The 19,933-nt window shown below is 38.5% G+C and overlaps 1 protein-coding gene across 5 annotated transcripts in view; it reads right to left on the reverse strand.

Moving 5' to 3' along the window:
• The window catches only part of CCDC141 (coiled-coil domain containing 141), a 203,593-nt gene that overhangs the window by 123,636 nt on the left and 60,024 nt on the right, over nucleotides 1–19,933 (reverse strand). For all 5 annotated transcript variants that reach the window (XM_086719054.1, XM_086719053.1, XM_086719051.1 and 2 more), the window contains exons 5-6: nucleotides 19,625–19,878; nucleotides 1,752–1,868 (exon numbers count right to left, since the gene is read on the reverse strand). In XM_086719054.1, the coding sequence (XP_086575180.1) occupies nucleotides 1,752–1,868; nucleotides 19,625–19,878 (371 nt within the window). The remainder of the gene's footprint in view (nucleotides 1–1,751; nucleotides 1,869–19,624; nucleotides 19,879–19,933) is intronic.

Below are 19,933 nucleotides of genomic sequence, written 5' to 3' on the forward strand. Positions count from 1 at the left end.
CAGAATCGCTGAAGTGAAGAACTTGGCAACAGGGCGGAATAACAGAAGAAGTTCAGTAAAAGCACCCATGAGCTAGAAGTTCAGGCATTAAGAAGGGATAAAGAAATAGGAGCCAATTAAAGTTGTGAAAGATAGAAGTAGAACATTACTATCTATATGAAAGAACTTGTCAAAGTCCTGTAAGAACTGAGGTTATAGGTCAACAAATACTTTCTCCAGACTGTGAGATTTTCCTCAGGGCTGTGAGGAACCATGTATTACAGGGAATATAACTCCAAGTATGTCTAAATTTTGTGAATAAACCACTTTTGTTTGTTTTAAAGGAGGCGACAATTCTGTGCAATTCAGGTCATCTCTTCGGCTTAGCATTTAGGGATTTTGATAGAATTTTCACTGAAAAACACTTAAGAGTTTGACACCCAGAGAATAAACTGCTGTTTAGCCTTAACAACAACAACAAATAATAATAATTTCCTAAACAGATAAACCAATTGCGGAAAAACTTTAAAGAACTTTAAAAAATCATCCCCCGTAACAGTCTTCTGTAATTGAATCTTTTATCGATCAGGCAAATATTCAAACCAAACACATGGGATACCTATGTATACTGCAGTGTTCAGAGAGAAGCCATAAATAAACAAACAAAAGCATCATGATCTCTCTGAGACTTCAGTCCAGATAAATGCAGTCTACTGCTTCCCCTGCCTGTCCTCCCTCCCCATGCCTGCTGCCAATCCCACCCTTCCAAACATGTAAATATTTATTTGGTTTGTCTTCCTTAGTTTCAACCCTTATCTAGTAGTGCTCGCCCATTGTTTTCCAGAGTTTCAAGACTTGCTGTAATCTATAGCTACCAACCACCCAAGATATTAATAATAGAAAGTTCTCTAAGTCTTGATACTGATTAAAGTTTTCACTGTTCCCACTCAATCTACTACAAATGAACTTTTGTTTCCTTACAGATTAAAATGGGGCACGTGTACTTTGGAAAGTATTTATAGACCCCACACATACAAATGAATCAATTTCCAAATAACAAGATGCCAGGGGGAGAGGAGCCCCTCTACACAGCCGGCCACTCTGCTCATCTTGCTTTCAGTATCTCATGATTCCATTTTGCACATTCCACATACCTACAAGTGGTTGACTGGCCAGTAGCCATTACTTTTTTACAAAAAGAAGAAATGTGAAACAAGTCAAGGAAATGGGGAAATATAAGTGGGAACAGCAAGAAACTATACCCGGAAATCATAAAAGTGATAGCATAATGAGACTTCAGTGTAGGGAAAAGATTTTTTTAGAAAGCTAGAAGAATGTAGTTTGAGAGTTTGGTCCTTGGAGCTAGACAAAACCTGGAATCAAATTTCAGCTCTGCCACTGACAAGATACATTACATTGGTCAAGTTACTTTGCATCTCCAAGCCTCTGTTTTTTGTTTGTTTTGATCTCTAAAACAATACCTACCCCTTACGGGTTTGTGATCATTTATATAACGCATCTCTTGAATACAGTGTCTGATACATACTAACTATTCAAAAGAAGATAGTTATTATTGTTGTAGAGGCTGTTTTGTTGGTTATTATTCTAGAAGCCCAGTCAGTAGGCAGTGGTATTAGCTAATGCTATCAGAATCTTTTCTGTGTAAATAGTGATTACTCAGAGAGAGTTTTGGTATTTCTCTATATTACCTACAGAAGTGTATTCAAAAGAAGTCTATGCATTTTTAAATTATTTTTTAATGTGTCTCTTACCTTTGCTTTTATTATCAATTCCTCATGCTTACAGATTAGTTCCTCATTATCTGAAAGTGATGAGCCCAGACTTTGTTCCTGCAAATCTTTTATGGTTTTCTGAAACCAACAAGTAACCTAGGTAAGAAGCAACAAAGAGAAACCAAATTTCAAGTGATTAGAAAAGGCAAGTAGAAATTCAGAAGTATTTTCTTAATTTTTCAAAACTTAAGCTATTTCAGTCTCTTTTTACATAAGCTCATTTCACTTGTTAAATTCATATGATTGGGTTTTTATTTTTTCTTCATTTCAATCTCTACATAAGAGAAAAAAATAGGGCAATTCCTGAAAAGCATGAAAATGATATATCAGTTCAGTAGATTACACGGAATAAAGAAAATAATTCAAAAATCTGCTAACAACAAAATAGGTTCCTGCAGTCTATAAATCATGCATTCTTTTAGGATATAAATCTTTTCTGGATAAGAATATGAATGTGAGTATAGTTATTACATAAACTCACATGAAGCTATTAAACAGCATATGTAGAATTATATTTCCACTCTAAAAAGACAATGCAAAAATACTTAGTTTGTTGCAATTGCTGAAAATCTGTATTCAGAAAATGGAGAAGTTTTTAAAATTCTGTTGATATAGTAAATAGCTAAGGGCATGACTCACATTCATTTAGACTTGATTTATAATACATGCTTTACACAGGGTTGAAACAACAAATAGCAAAAGACTTGAAAGAAGCTGCACATTTTTAAATGGTGACATAAGTGGACATAGGACTGCTGATATGGAGACCCTAGATGCAGATTCCTTATTCCAGTTAAATCAAAGAGGATTTCACTCTCAAATCCTACGCAGTATTATCTTCATGATCACATCACAGCTACTGATCCCTAAGAGCCCACACACAACATGCTAGACAGTTTGCTACTTGCGTTTTGGGCCTCATTTCTATTTCTCTCCACAACTCTCTAACAAGTACGATATCATCACTGTAGTGGTGAGGAGAGGTGAAGCAGCTTACCCAGGGCCATACAGTAAGAGGCAGAACCAGGATTTGCCTGCAAACCTACGTTAATCCAAAGTTCATTCAAGAGAATGAACTGTGCCCTGCTGCCATCTTAGATCACCTAAAGTCTTACAGCCCTGGTCATTAGGGAGAATTACTTCAAACCTGAAAAATGAATCCTGGCACCCCATTCAGAATGGTGGGCAGTGTTCAAACATTATACTATGTCTTTTTACAGACTAGGTTGTCTTGTCCGCAACAGCCTCGGGATTTCTCTGAACTCCTATAACATGGAGAAATGCATGAACCAGGTGGTCAAAGAGAAAGCTAGGTTAGTCCTGAAGCTCTCCACATAATAAATGTACCCCCTACACACACACACACACACACACACACACACACACACACTACACAAAAATCAAGTTAGGAGTTACCTAGAATAGAACATTCCATTATCAATACAGGGCTGATATCACAAAGCTGGTTATGAGATAAAATGGTTTATACCAACACTTAGCATTTTTCAGCATGGAATAAGCGGTACAACTGGGGGCAAGAGGGTTTCTCCAGCTTTCCACTAACTGGAAATCTTTGCTAACTGGCATTTTAAGATAACAACCGTGAAATTAAAAAGTAATAGTAACCCTACAGCAATTTTCATGTGAAGTGCACCTCATTTTTTTCAGAATATTTGGTAAGCTGTGGATAATGTGCACATTAGATAACCTCCATATCTACATATTGTATTAGTGTATTTACAATTATTTGAAGATAATCTGTATTTCTATTAACCCAATTAGAACTAGATGGTATGTACAGTATGCATATCAGAGCCCACAGAGAATATTTTATCAAGAGCTATACAATTTATTCATTAATGGGGCACCTACGTGGCTCAGTCAGTTGAGCATCTGGCTTCCACTCAGGTCATGATCTCGCGGTCCGTGAGTTTGAGCCCCGCATCGGGCTCGGTGCCAAAAGCTCAGAGCCTGGAGCCTGCTTCACATTCTGTGTCTCCCTCTCTCTCTCTGCCCCCTCCCTACTTGCATGTGTGCTCGCTCGCTCGCTCTCTCTCTCTCCCTCAAAAATAAATAAACATTAAATTTTTAAAAATTTATTCATTAATTTATTTTTATTAAAATAATTTCTCACAAAAGATGCAGTAAGCCCATATAAATACACAACTAGAGGAATGATTTAAAGGCTTCATCAAAGAAAAATGGATCATGAATATACCTAACTTAAAGAGAGCATTTATCTTATTAAATACTGGAAGTGAATTTTATTTATTCTTAGCCAACGTGGGAGGAACTCAGAAATTTCAAGAATGCTTTAATAGGGAAAGTTAATATAGAATCTGAGTGAATAAAAAATAGGTACAAACAGGTGTTTGCTAATCTCTAAAAACAGGTGAGAACCCTGAACTCTCAGATAATCCTACTCAATTTTGTGAGTCAAAGTCTTGTCATCTAGCACATGCCATCAGTGATGAAAGGAAGGAGTGAGTTGTTTTGATTTTTAAAAGGTATCTACTGACCTCATCCCCTAGATTTGGCAAATACTATTTCAACACCCAAAGGATACTATTCCTGTATGGCAATACTATTCCCTATAGGCGAATGCAGTTTAAGATCTAAGTTGGTATTCTGTGCATTCTGATCACATACCTTCCTGATAAAGCATGCTGACTCTCTAGATCTACACATTTTTACTACCAAATGCACCCTGGGAAGAAACATAAAAACAAGTTGGTATAAAACTCAGAAGTAGTTCATGGGGCGCCTGGGTGGCGCAGTCGGTTAAGCGTCCGACTTCAGCCAGGTCACGATCTCGCGGTCCGGGAGTTCGAGCCCCGCGTCAGGCTCTGGGTTGATGGCTCAGAGCCTGGAGCCTGTTTCCGATTCTGTGTCTCCCTCTCTCTCTGCCCCTCCCCCGTTCATGCTCTGTCTCTCTCTGTCCCCAAAATAAATAAACGTTGAAAAAAAACCACAAAACTCAGAAGTAGTTCATCGTAGGGGTGTTACATCTCATCATGAGGCATCACACACATGAGCAGCCTCTTAGATCAGATTTACTGTGCGGTGCTGTGGGATGCACACGGAATAGGCTCTCAGAGTCCTTCTGATGTAAAACCAGGACACCTAAATTACTGAGAGTATGTCAACCATAATACTCTGCCACCTAATAAATCAGTCATTGCATCTCACAAGTAGCTAGTGCAGACAGCTGCATAGATATTCCAAGAGCACTTTTTATAAGCGTTTAAATTATATCAGCTGCTGTCCAAAAGCCTGAGTGAGAAGTACAGTAAATGATGCATGAGAACATTCTGTAGAACATGGTCCTTGCAAGAGGATGAAAACATGAGCCAAGAGTTCAGGGGATATAGATAGGAAGGAAGAAATAAACTGTTCAGAGTATGCAGTGGAAATCAGTTCTGGGCAGTGATGGATTAAGGGAGAAATGGCAACACTTTTCCTCTCTCTTCTCAGTTCCTACCTTCCAGCTTAATCTCAGTAATGTGTTCATGATCATCCTACCAGTTTTATATGACATTCTAGGTACTCAGTGCCCAGTGGAGGTAAAACTAACATAGAGAAGGAGTAGAGATCTTTTTGGGGGAGGGAAGGGGAACACCTATCAGGGAGTGAAGGGAAATAGATAAGGGAAGTCAGCAGATTCAAAGAAGGAGTGATCAGGGATGTTCAATGAGAACCAAGAGCTGCCTTGGAAGTTAGGGATGAGTGCCAGGAAAATGCACTCAAATGCTGTATGTAGACCTGCACCATCCTATATGGTAGCCACTGACCACAAATGGCTATTGAGTACTTGGATTGTGCCAAGCCCAAACTGAGATGTGCTCTGAGTATAAAATATACAGCAAATTTCATAGACTTTGTATACAAAATAATAAAAATACCTTGCTAAGAAGTTTAGAATTGGTTAAATATTGAATTACTACTTTAGATTTGTTAGCTTAAACAACATGTATAATTGCTTTTCACTTTTTATGTGACTCCTTATGTTTTTAATGTGGCTACTAGAAAATCTGAAATCACATATGTGACTTGAATTGTATCTTTACTGAATGGTTCCACTATTCAAGGATATTCAGACTATCCATGTTGGTTAATTGTACATCTAAGGACTGAGTTTTTTTAATGTTTATTTGTTTTTGAGAGAAAGATAAAGCACAAGCAGGGGAGGGGAAGAGAGAGAGGGAGACACAGAATCGGAAGCAGGCTCCAGGCTCTGAGCTGTCAGCACAGAGCCCGACATGGGGCTCAAACTCACATACTGTAAGATCATGACCTAACCTGAAGTCAGACGCTTAACTGACTAAGCCACCCAAGTGCTCCAGGACTGAGTTTTAATTAAAGGCAATTTAAAAGAGTAGAGACAGGAGAACGTTGAAATGATATCTCAGTTGGTAAGCATTTATGGACCACTGAGTGGAGGCTAAGGAAGTAGAGTTAACGACACTTCCAAAGAAGCTTATTGCTTCAGTAAAGGAGGGATGTAATGCAGCTTTAAGGAAGGAGAGGCAATCAAAGGGGCTTCTCTGCACTTTTTTTCTTTATTTGATTAGACGAGACTCAAGCATTTTTTGAGACTCAAACGCAGCAACTGAAGATGCATGAAGGAGAGTTGAGGGGAAAGGCGGGAAGAGAGCACTAACTGGGCAAAGAAGGGCTAGCTTGTTGGACAACCCATCCCCACCTCAACACCCTGTTGGGAATGAAAATGAAAGTAAAAGATATGAACCCAACCTTTGAAGAAAGGGGGCAGGGACTACTCTAGCCAGGTTACAAGTTACCTCATCCAATCTTTACATCCCTCCTCTATGGAGAGATTTGCTTTTCAGCAGATGAGGAAACACACCCAGGAGGTGTGTTACAAGGTTAAACAACTTCACACAACCAGTAAGAGGAAAGTTCCACAGGTAGAGGCAGAAATGTCATGATCAGAATTCATACTTTCTTTTCTAATGTTTTTCTTCTCACTGCAGAACCAAAGGATTCCAGAGGAAAGAAATGGTTCTTATAGGCTATGTTTATGAACATTGTTAAGATAAAAAACCAAAACACAACACCATAGTTATAGAATCTAATTCTAACATGGAAATAGGTTCTATATACCACCACGGGGAATCAATGGAAATATTGCATTAGAGAGAACAGATGTGTGGGTCAGGCCCATCAGGAACAGTGCTTGAGAGGAAGAGGCCAGCTGTGAGTAGAGGCGACAGCAAGGGCAAACAGAATTCCAAAGACAGGAGTAAAACATGGGAGCACAAGTGATAGAAAATGATGACAGTCAAGAATAAAACACTCAGGTGGCACGAAGGTGAACTGCTGCTGCAGCCCAAAGCGATGCATCAGACCGCCAAAAACTACCAGTCTCTTTTTCTGCAATTTGTTCTACAATCCGAGATCAGATCTTATTTTTTGATCTTTGTTTAAAACTATGCTGGAGGAGGCGAGCTAGCAATAAGCAATTCAAACCACCTTAATAGAAATGCTTAAGGGAAGATGAAAATCTCTTCAAATTACTTTCATTTTCTTTTCCATGTGGAGAACAATTCTTGACAAATAACTGGTTACTACTAGAGACAAAAACTGATAAAGGAGAGGAAAAGGCATCAGTTATTTATCTAGGAATTTTTGATAATCTCTCTTCCAATTATCAAAAATGCACACATATATAAAGCTGTTTTCAATCATAGTGGATGGCCACAGGTGACAGTTTTAATGTCTACTTTGTTTTTGAAGGCATGCTAGTATTATAACAACTATTTTATCTCCCATAAGGTTTTTTTTCTTTTTTACAGTAGGGAAACCAGTAGTCATTATTTTGTACTATGCAATATGGTCAAATGTGCTCTGTATTTAACTAGGCAATAACCAAACTTCAAATATCCATTTGCTCCATTGGGTGATAATGTATACTAGGGAAAGAGGCACTAAAGCCATGTTGCTAATTTTTGTACCTGAGGACTTGGGAACAGGGGAAGAAAGAAGAATTACTCCCAAAAACATGGATTGGGTTTCTTTTTAGATGCATTCTGGGACTAACTATTGGCTTATGATTATTTGGCCTTCATCTCCAGAGATTCTGGGAGGATAAAGTTCACAATGTTTCTTTTGTGGAATCTGGAAGCCCTCCATGAATTACTGAAGTCAACTGGAAGGTATTAGTATCTCCTCAACAAATTATGGAATCCCAGTATCCTCTACTGTGGGTAGTAGGAAAGCTAAAAGGTGTTGTTTGTCATGAAGCAAACTTGTTACTTTATAAACAGCTTCGGAGATAATCTATCTCCCTGTCTGGAGTCACAATTTTATGTATTTGATTATTCTGATTTGTGTTGACGTAACATTTTTCTTCTCACATCTATACAGAAGAAAAATGGCACTAAGGACTTCCTCCCTTCCCTTCCCAAGACTGGCCTCAACTCTTGTTTGTGTTTATGTAGGCTCTTTACTTTCAACTACTTAATGACAGAAAGCCATTTAGTCCAGTGGATAAAATCAGTACAGTGGACACCTCTGGGCCTAAATTTTATTTCTAGCATTACCTCTGATTCATTGGGGCAAACCCTCCCAGTAGTAGAAGAAAGTCTTTATTTCAAGAAAGGAAACAGAGACTAGCCTAGTGTCCCAGCAACGTGCATTACTGCCAAAAATATCTAAGGCACAGTTTTCCCAATATAACTTAGGGTTCTACCATAAGTGACCTGGAGTTAATTATATTCCCTGTGTGTGTGTGAGAAAGAGAGAGAGACAGAGACAGAGACATAGAGAGACATACAGAGACAGAGATAGAGAGACAAAGAAAAGACATGATAGGGCTACTTAGGAGTGGGACCAAAGTTTGATATTCTCACATTACCATCCCCATTTCTAAGCCATGCAGACAAATAGATTTGACACTGAAGCTTTGGCCTACATTCTTGGTTGTTGGAAAAACTGAAAGTCAGAAACTCTCATATTGACAGGATAACTGCTCAATTTTAAGAGATGTTGTCATTCTCTCAAAATGTGCTGTTTATCTTATTTGCTTATAAATCTTCCTATAAAAATCATTAAAATTAATCATACCCTTTACTTGTCTTTAGGGACCATGAGAATGAGGGAAGAGGAAAGAATGAGTCCCACTTCTTGGCCAGCTTGGGGTGGTAGCAGTGCTGAGAAAAGGAAAGCCAACAATCTTCAGCACCAGGGGCAGGGAAGAAAAAGAGATTGGGGTGGTAGAAGGAGATCACAGGCAGCCATGGGGCTGAGCAGACAGCTCAAGTAGCAGCAGCGAACTCTGTCACACAATGGAAGGGTCTGAGGGTCAGGGATCAATGTGGAGCCTTTCCCATCGAGCACCCATATCAAACAGCTTTATCACCGGTCCTACCACTGCAGAGAGTGCCATTTAGTCACAGTGTGTGTCCCCCAATCCTCTTAGTGACTATTTAGGGGCTTAAATAATTGTTCCTAATTAAAATGTTGTTAAGCCAATTGAACAGTATTTAGAAATGACAAAGCTTAATGATTACATAATCAACCATAAGAAGTAAATGAGCTAAAAAAAATAGCTAAAGGGTAAAAAAGTTAGAAAAAAATTAATTTTAATTAAAAAATTTTTTAATGTTTATTGATTTTTGAGAGAGAGAGAGAGAGAGAGAGAGAGAATGAACAGAAAAGGGGCAGAGACAGAGGGAGACACAGAATCCAAAGCAGGCTCCAGGCTCTGACCTGTCAGCATAGAGACCAATGCGGGGCTTGAACTCATGAGCTGTTAGATCATGACCTGAGCCAAAGTTGGACCGACTGAGCCACCCAGGCACCCTGAAAAAATTAATTTTAAACTTACAAATAAAGTTGCCTTTCTGAAGAAACTATACTCACTACCAAGCCATGAAGTGGCATTTATTTTCCCTCCATATCATAGTATTTTGGAAAGCTAAGATTACCTAGTAATTTAGAGAACTGGTGTGGGATCTGGCCAACATGTAAGATTTTATGTGCAGACATTATCCAGTAAAGCTGAGAAAGTGACCACCAATATATATAATGATATGGTGAACATCTGAACATTTATTGAGCACTTACCTTACGTTAAGCTGTGCTCTCAACATTTTTACATATATAATGTCATTTTTTACAGAAAATCTATAAAAATGTATAAATACTATTATTATCCTCATTTTCAGAAAAGGAAACTGAAGTGTAGAAGTGACTAGTAAATGTCAAAGCTAGAATTGATATCCATGCTATCTGCACCAGAGTCCCTCTGTCATGGCCTTTGACATGCAGTGTCTTTGAAAGCAATACCGGTTAGCATGCATTCTTATTAGGAGGGGTTGCTATTGCTGTAAAATCATATGCTTCTCCTGTACTGTAAGATACTTTGCATTTACTGCTGGCATGTCTTAGAGTAAATTCTAGAGCTCTCTATGTGTTAAAATAAAACTCTGATGGGGGCGCCTGAGTGGCTTAGTTGGTTAAGCGTCTGACTTTGGCTCAGGTCACAGTCTCATGGTTTTTGAGTTCCAGCCCCACAATGGGCTCTGTGCTGACAGCTCAGAGCCTGGACCCTGTGTCCAGGAGCCTGTGTCTCCCTCTCTCTCTGTCTCCCTCACTTACTCTCTGTCTCTCTGTCTCAGAAATAAACACACACTAAAAAAAATTTTTTTTTAAAAATAAAACTCTGATAAATTTTAATCTATGAGTGGCTAGAAAGTCCTGTATGTCTGTTACTGGGCTGAGCTATTAGATATCAGTATCTCCAAGATAATTCAATCCTTATTTTGATTTTATGCCAGCCAGTGTTAGAAAGCTGCATTCAAACAGAGACTTTTTTAAAAAACACACAGTTACCTAGTTAACCTAGGTAACTTTTATGTTACCTCATGTTAATTTAATCTGGTCAACCGTTCAAGCTCTAAGTCCTGTTTACAACATAGGATCATATAAAGGAGAATACACTTGTATGTGGGTAAGTGTATACGCTCACACCCACACAAAAGCTTTACAGCTTCCCACCAGGTACAAGGCTGATGCCCTGAGGCTGTGCTTATATGTGCCATCTTTGATGCCATTTTAATTGCCTACTGATGAAGAATATGATTACGTATGGCTACATGATTATGATATACATGGTACTGAAATTATAAAACCTTCCAAATGTGAATTCTGTTACTGGTTTTTCCTCTTGCAAAGAATTGTATCTTATAAGTATATGTGATCTGGGTAGTAAAAAGAGATTATATGCCCTTATGTCTTACTTAATTCTTTTAGATGTCCTTGACACTGTCTTATACAAAGAGATCATGAATAACTTAGTTTTAATTTATTTGTTTGTCTCACTTATGCCTGATTGGAGCAATTGAGAAAAATTACATTCATAAATCTTCTTGCCAAGATAATTAATTATGCACGAAATATTCCAAGCTGCTTCTGATTTTCATTAATGAAGCAGATTATCTGCAAAATAAAATGCTGCTGGAGTTAGGAAGAAAGGTCAGCCAGCCGCTCATCTTTAAGTGCAAAACAAGTGCACATTTTTATATCTGAAAAACAATGATAACGAGAGAACATGCTATGATTATGTTTATCAGACCATCACATCCCAATTAAGATGGAAAAGTATGTGGTTTTCATTTGCTATTTTCTTGTGACTGATACAAACCCTATATCACCACCCTTCTGGTCGGCTAATTTCTTTTCCAAAGGAGAGTTAGCAGAACTACATAGTTCACAGCATTAGGCCATAAGCACTTAGAAACAGAGAAGCACGAAATGTACCTTTTAAACGGCCCTTATGAGAGAAGACGCATCAGATATTCAGACATGTACATTATTATTCATCAGTAATCTTTGCTCTAATTCCCCCCTTAATCTTCCTTTTTCTTAAGTAGTTAAAATGATTGACAAAGCTGGAATTTTATTAATGTAAGATTTAACAGCTCTTATGTTCCCTTAAAATAAGTGCAGACCTGACAAAAAAATCTTTATCTTCCAATGAAGCATGTGCCTCTGTATAAACTCATGGTTCAACAATGTTCTAGGATTATCAGGTAGATTATCCAGGAACATGATAATTATAGAGCCCAATTACTATCTAACAGAGACACACCCAACTCGGTGTTGCTGCTGCTGCCACTGTTCATTCACCATTGCATCAACAAAACTTTAAAAGAGAACAAAAAACTTAAAAACTTAGGTAATATAATTATGCTTGTATCTACCTGGATTTTAAAATACTTCCTTGTTCACATAATTATAAACACACAAAGTATTAATTATTGCTTATAATATTGAGAAACTAGAGAGACTCTACTTCCTCATCAATATGATTTTGCTTTAAATTGTGTAATAGCTTGGGGCACCTGTGTGGCTCAGTTGGTTGAGCGTCTGACTTCAGCTCAGGTCATGATCTCATGGTTCGTTGGTTCAAGCCCCATGTAAGGCTCTGTGCTGATGGCTCAGAGCCTGGAGCCTGCTACGGATTCTGTTTCCCTCTCCCTCTGCCCCTTCCCTGATTCTGCTCCATCTCTCTCCCAAAAATAAATGTATATTAGAAAGAAAATTTTAATTAAAAAAAAGAAAATTTAAATTGTGTAATATCGTGACAGACGGTAACTACACTTATCCTGGTAAGCATGAGCATTGAATAATATATAGAATTGTCAAAACACTGTTGTACAGCTGAGACTAATATAATACTATATGTCAACTCTACTTCAATGAAAAAAATTATGCTACATTCAAATAGTGAAATACTATATTAAAATTATTTATTGTACTTTTGACACAAGAATATACCTATTACTTGTTCAATTTAATTTAAAAATGAGGTAATAAAATTTCATATATTGAAAAAAAATAAATAAAAATGAGGTAATAATACAGCATGTATAGGTTAATTCCATTAGTTTTTATTTGTTTGGTTAGGTGTTCCTTTAATAAATGTGTGTGTGCCTGTGATTGTGCCTCATGCTTTTATAAAGGTCTGGAAGGTCGTAGTATGCCAAATGCTAATAGAAATTATCTGTGTGGATAGTGATCTCATCTACAATTTTAAATTTGATTATTAAATCATAAGCAGAAAACAATACAACTATCTTTTTGTTTTACTACTAATTGAATGCCCATTGAGCAAGAATGGCTGTTGAAATTATAAAAGTGAGTTTTATTTGATGACACCTTTTGAACTCAAGACAAATAATGAAACTAGCTTTTAATGCAAGAATAGTCTTGCTTAAGGGGCATCAGGGTGGCTCAGTCGGTTGAGTGTCCAACTTCTTCTCAGGTCATGAACTCACGGTTTATGGGTTTGAGCCCCATGTCAGGCTCTGGGCTGACAGCTCAGAGCCTGGAGCCTGCTTTGGATTCTGTGTCTCCCTCTCCCTCTGTTTCTCCCCCCACTCACACTCTGTCTCCCTCTCTCTCTCAAAAATAAAAAAGTAAATATTAAAAAAAATTTTAAAAAAGCATAGTCTTTACTTAAGCATGGTGGTGGAGGTGGGTAGGAGTATAGAAATATGCAATATGTCTATCTTTTTCAGACAAGATGACAAAACAATGCTGACACCAATATAGCAATTACTATGTGGCAGTCACTCTTCTAAGCACTTGGCATATAATAACTCTTTTGATGATCCTAACAACACTTTGAAGTAGATACTATTATATCTACATTTGACAGGAAACTGAGTCTGAGGAAGGCTAAATACTTTCTCAGTTACTCAGCTAGTAAGTGGTAGAGCCAGGACTTTAAATGCTTTCAGTTAAAAGTCTGGACCCAAGATCTGTGCTCTTACAAGCAAGCGAGCCCAAAGAAGCACCAGTTACTTTATTAATTACTCCAGCTGTTGTCACTGGTGTTAACAAGAGAAAATATAACATGGGATGTTTTAAGACTGATAAGCCTATGGGTGCCTGGGTGGCTCAGTTGGTTAAGCATCTGACTTTGGCTCAGGTCATGATCTCACGATTTATGAGTTTGAGCCCCACATCAGGCTCTGCACTCACAGCATGGAAACTGCTTGGGATTCACTGTCTCTCTCTCTCTCTGCCCTTCCCCGACTCATGCTCACTCTCCCTCTCTCTCTCTCAAAAATAAATAAATATTAAGAAAATTAAAAATAAGAGCCTAAATTTTATACTTAAGAAAATGACTGTCTTAATTATTGGCCAATTTTATTAAAAATAACATTTATCCTGGGGCGCCTGGGTGGCGCAGTCGGTTAAGCGTCCGACTTCAGCCAGGTCACGATCTCGCGGTCCGTGAGTTCGAGCCCCGCGTCACGCTCTGGTCTGATGGCTCAGAGCCTGGAGCCTGTTTCCGATTCTGTGTCTCCCTCTCTCTCTGCCCCTCCCCCGTTCATGCTCTGTCTCTCTCTGTCCCAAAAATAAATAAACGTTGAAAAAAAAATTTTAAATAAAAAAATAAAAATAAAAAAAAAAACATTTATCCATATTATTATTTTAAAATTGAGTTTGGTTGAAGACTGTTAGGAATGGAGTCTAATTGAAAGGCTAGTTCTCTTAACCACAAATATACATTCTTAAAGCTTTCCCTTACCTAGAGCAGCCTCCAAAAATTAAACAGTATTGAGAGACCTCGACGTATATACCAACAGTAATGACAAACCCAGGGGAAAGATTGTGGACCAGATGTGAAAGAATTCATAGACTGTAAATTTTAATCAGATTTATTTAAGTGCCTCTTAAACTCATATTTATTAAGTGCCTCTTAAAATGCTAGACTTTGTGCTACATGGGCTTTTTTTATTCTTTTTTCTTTTATATCCAAATTAGTTAGCATATAGTGCAACAATGATTTCAGGAGTAGATTCCTTAATGCTCCTTACCCATTTAACCCATCCTCCCTCCCACAACCCCTCCAGTAACCCTCTGTTTGTTCTCCATATTTAAGAGTCTCTTCTGTTTTGTCCCCCTCCCTGTTTTTATATTATTTTTGTTTCCCTTCCCTTATGTTCATCTGTTTTGTCTCTTAAAGTCCTCATGAGTGAAGTCATATGATATTTGTCTTTCTCTGACTAATTTTATGCTTAGCATAATACCCTCCAGTTCCATCCACGTAGTTGCAAATGGCAAGATTTCATTCTTTTTGACTGCTGAGTAATACTCCATTGTACATATATATACCACATCTTCTTTATCCATTCATCCATTGATGGACATTTGGGCTCTCTCCATACTTTGGCTATTGTTGATAGTGCTTCTATAAACATTGGGGTACATATGTCCCTTCAAAACAGTACACCCGTATCCCTTGGATAAACACCTAGTAGGGCAATTGCTGGGTCATAGGGTAGTTCTAATATTAGTTTTTTGAGGAACCACCATACCATTTTCCAGAGTGGCTGCACCAGTTTGCATTACCACCAGCAGTGCCAAAGGGTTCCCCTTTCTCTACATCCTTGCCAACATCTGTTGCTTCCTGAGTTGTTAATGTTAACCATTCTGACAGGTGTGAGGTGGTATCTCATTGTGGTTTTGATTTGTACTTCCTGGTGATGAGTGGTGTTGAGCATTTTTTCATGCATTGGTTGGCCATCTGGATGTCTTCTTTGGAGAAGTGTGTATTCATGTCTTTTGCCCATTTCTTCCCTGGATTATTTGTTTTTTGGGTGTTGAGTTTGATAAGTTCTTTATAGATTTTGGATACTAACCCTTTATCTGATATGTCATTTGCAAATATCTCCTCCCATTCTGTCAGTTGCCTTTTAGTTTTGCTGATTGTTTCTTTCGCTGTGCAGAAGCTTTTTATTTTGATGAGGTCCCAATAATTCATTTTTTATTTTGTTTCCCTTGCCTCCAGAGATAGAGTTAAGTAAGAAGTTGCTGTGGCCAAGATCAAAGAGCTTTTTGCCTGCTTTCTCCTTGAGGATTTTGATAGCTTCCTGTCTTACATTTAGGTCTTTCATCCATTTTGAGCTTATTTTTGTGTATGGTGTTAGAAAGTGGTCCAGGTTCATTTTTCTGCATGTAGCTGTCCAGTTTTCCCAGCACCACTTGCTGAAGAGACTGTCTATTCCATTGGATATTCTTTCCTGCTTTGTAAAGATTGTTGGCCATACGTTTGTGGGTCCTTTTCTGGGTTCTCTATTCTGTTCCATCGATCTGAGTGTCTGTTCTTGTGCCATGTGCTACGTGTTTTACATATGTTATTTCATTTAACCCTTAGAACAATTCTGTGAATTAATAGTTATTTTTCCCAATTTAAAGATGAAATTCATTAAAACAATAAAATACCACTACACACCTATCAGAATGGCCAAAGTGCGAGACACTGATAACACTGATAATGCTGGTCAGGAGGTGAAGCCACAGGAATTTTCATTGCTGGTAGGAATGCAAGATGGTACAGTCAGTTTGGAATATGGTTTGGCAGTTTCTTATAAACATACTCTTACTATGTATGAGCCACCAGCTGTATTCTTTGGTATTTACCCAAATGAATTAAAACTTATGTCCATGCAAAAGTCCGTACATGAATCCTTATAGCAGCTTTATTCATAATCACCAAACCTTGGAAGCAACCAAGATGTCCTTCAGTAGGTGAATGGATAAATAAACCATGGCATATCCAGACAATGGAATGTTATCCAGCGCTAAAAAGAAATGAGCTATCGAGCCATGGAGGAATCTTAAATGTATTATTACGAAGTGTAAACAGTCAATCTGAAAAGGCTACATACTGATTCCAACTATATGACATTCTGGAAAAGGCGAAGCTATGGAGACAGTAAAAAGATCTGTGGTTGCCAAGGACTAGGGTGAAGGTGGAATGAATAGGCAGAACACAAAGGATTCGTAGGGCAGTGAAATTATTCTATATGCTACCATGATGGATACATGTCATTATACATTTAACCAACGCACAGAACATATTGTACCAAGAGTGAACCATAACATAAACTATGGATATTGGGTGATAATGATATATCAATGTATATTCACTGATTATAATAAATATACCACTCTGGTGCAGGATGTTGATAGTGGGAGAGATTGTACATGTGTGGGAACAGGGGGTACTCTGTATTTTCCCACTCAGTTTTACTGTGAATCTAAAACCTGCTCTAAAAAATAAAGTCTATTTTGGGGGAATCTTGTGGCTCAGTTGGTTAAGCATCTGATTTCAGCTCAGGTCATGATCTCACTGCTCGTGGGTTCCAGCCCCATATCGGGCTCTGTGCTGACAGCTCAGAGCTTGGACCCTGCTTAGGATTCTGTGTCTCCTTTTCTCTCTGCCCCTCTCCCTCTCATGCACTGTCTCTCTCTGTCTCAAAAATAAAATGTTAAAATAATTTTTTTAAATAAAGTCTACTTTTACTTTTTTAGCTTATTTATTGAGAGAGAGAGAGAGAAAGAGAGAGGTGGGGTGAGGCAGAGAAAGAGGGAGAGAATTCCAAGCAGGCTCTGCATTGTCAGCATAGAGACTGATGTGGGCCCCAACTCACAAACCAGGAGATCATGACCTGAGCCTAAACCAAGATTCGGATGCTTAACCAACTAAGCCACCCAGGCACCCCTAAAGTCTACTTTTAAAAAGCACCTCATCAATAAAAGCATATACTCCTCCTAAAAATGATGAGACGCCAAAAGTTAGAGAACTTACCATGTCAGAAACCTTCTGAAATACCTTACTTTAGTTATTATCAAAACATCTTTTGGGGGTACCTGGGTGGCTCAGTCAGTTACACCTCCAATTCTTGATATCAGCTCAGGTCATGATCTCATGATTTGTGGGATATAGCCCCACCTCAGGCTCTGAGCTGACAGCATCAAGCCTACTTAGGATTCTCTCTCTCTCCCTCTCTCTCTGCCCCTTCCCGACTTGTGCACACACTCTCTCTAAATAAATAAATAAAGTCATTTTGAAAAAAAATATTTCTGATTTCCAGGGATGACAATATTCCTCTTAAGTATGTGTCTGAGTTAAAATGTTCATTTTGAAATTTGTAAGTCCTAGAGGTAGGGCTTTGGGTTATAAACTCAATGCAAAGACATAAGAGGAAGGGTTCTTTAAGGGGACAGGAGATCTGGGAAGATGGTGTCAGGTCAGGATTAGGGAAGAGAAAAGAGGGACAAGGAGAAAGAGTGTGTTATAATAGACTCATTTATGACAGGGAAGTTGGGAACTCCGGAAACATTTGTCTGATAAACAATTTTAAGTTAATTCTTGTCCTGAGCATTAATTTTCCTTTGTTGTGCCAGAATCACCAGTAAAAAGACCATTGCATTGGATAATGAGGATATGAAGGTGGGGTGGGCAAAGAAGTAAACTGGGGAGTGGATGAGGGCTGACAGGCAAAACACAGCAGAAACAAGACAGCAGCTGGCAGTAGTCTATGCCAAAGGGCTAAAAGTGGAGATGAGTTGGAAAGTGTATGGTGACTTGAGGGGGAGGAAATAAAATTCCAGCAGAATGTATGAATGGAGGCCTCTGCATTTGGGTCTCTGCTCTATGCCACCTCCTCAGAGAGGCTTTCTCTGATTAAAAGTAGACCAACCCAAGATAAATTTACTGCTCTATTTTATTTTCTTTATAACACATCATTTTCATTTGTTTATGGTGTATCTTTCTAATCACACTAGAACCACAGTTCTCAACTGGGGGCAATTTTGCCCCCCAAGGGATATTTGGCAATGTCTGGAGACATTTTTTGTCGTCACAATGAGGATATTCTGCGGGCATCTAGTGGGTAGAGATCAGGAATGCTGTTCAACATCCTAGAATGCATAGTACAGTCCTCCAAAGTTACCCAGCACGAACTGTCAATAGTGCTGAGGCTGAGAAACTGCATTAGAGGGGAAATTCCCAGAGGGAAAGGACTTTGTCTTGTGTGTTGTTATTCCCAGTAGGATAGCACCTGGCACAGAGTAGGTGTTAGTAGAATAAGTGTTAGTTGAAGGGGTGATCATCATTTAAGTCTTCATTTCTCCAGTTTGAAATAAGAACCAGTTTTTCCTGGCCTCATCTATGTTCCCAGCCATAGGTCTGTCTGTCTAATCGGGATCAGAGCAGCAATATATAACATGTGAAGGGACCCCTTCCCCATACATCCAGACCAGGAGACCTCCTTTCACATATTTCCCCCTGAAAATTCCTTCCAATTAATTGGTACAGATTTAAGCATGGGATGGGGACAATTAGAAATAATGCAATAAATATCCCACCTATTTGAGTTGGGGGTTTGCAAAGAGAGTTCTATCTATGCTTAGCCTCAAGTAATTGGGACAGATGGAATGTGCGGCAAGAATATTGACAACTGATCAGAGTTGCTCCTGCAGTTGGGGTAATGAGCTCTAAAAAACATGCAAACTCATGAACCTCTTGCCCCAACACTTTCTAACCATTGAACATCTAGCTACAGGCCAAGGTCATAGTCCTTCGTTGGCACCAGACCAGTCTTCTAAGAACACTATTTGGGGCTGACAGACTTTTGCACTGACATTAGCAGCAATGTAATACAGTTCAGCATCATCCTGCCTCTCTAACTTTCAAGAAAGCTACAATTTATATTTGGAATTTCAAAGAAATGTGTCTAAAAGTAGTAACCTAGAAGGATGTGAGAAAGAGAATCCAACAATAGAACATAGTCATTTTCAAAACTACCCATAAGTACTCTCCCATTTATAAAATCAATATTATGATGACAGGAAATACAAACCTTTGTTTTTCATTTAACTCGTGTGAGAAAACAACCTATTAGTTTGGACCAAAGACCAAGGAATTTGATCATGGCAACTGAAGAACCATCCCAGGAAAGATCTAATCCACATAATAGCCAAACTTCATTAGCTGAGGTCAGGATATCATTAACTCCCCTTTGAGTTACCTGATTTTCTTGCTGGTCCCACTGACATATCTTCAGAACCTGACCCAGTTCTTGCTGCTGTTGCTTCAGACCCTTGTCTAGTTGCCGTCTCCTATCTTGTAGAAGCTCAAGAAGGCTGTCAATCTTCAGACAGCTGTTATGAGCTCCCTGAATCAACTCAGAATTCACATTAGGTCCATCACACTTGAATTTTTCTATGAAGTCAGTGAGTTGTTGACTTTTGTTTAAAAGGGCTAGAGATCGTTCTAAGAGTTCTAGAAGAAAATTAGAAAGAAGAAAGAATAGTGATATGAGCAAGCTCTTCTATAG

The sequence above is a fragment of the Puma concolor genome, chromosome C1 (assembly GCF_028749965.1).
Source record: "Puma concolor isolate L17-30 chromosome C1, mPumCon1.1.hap2, whole genome shotgun sequence".
In the NCBI taxonomy this organism is placed as follows: Eukaryota; Metazoa; Chordata; class Mammalia; order Carnivora; family Felidae; genus Puma; species Puma concolor.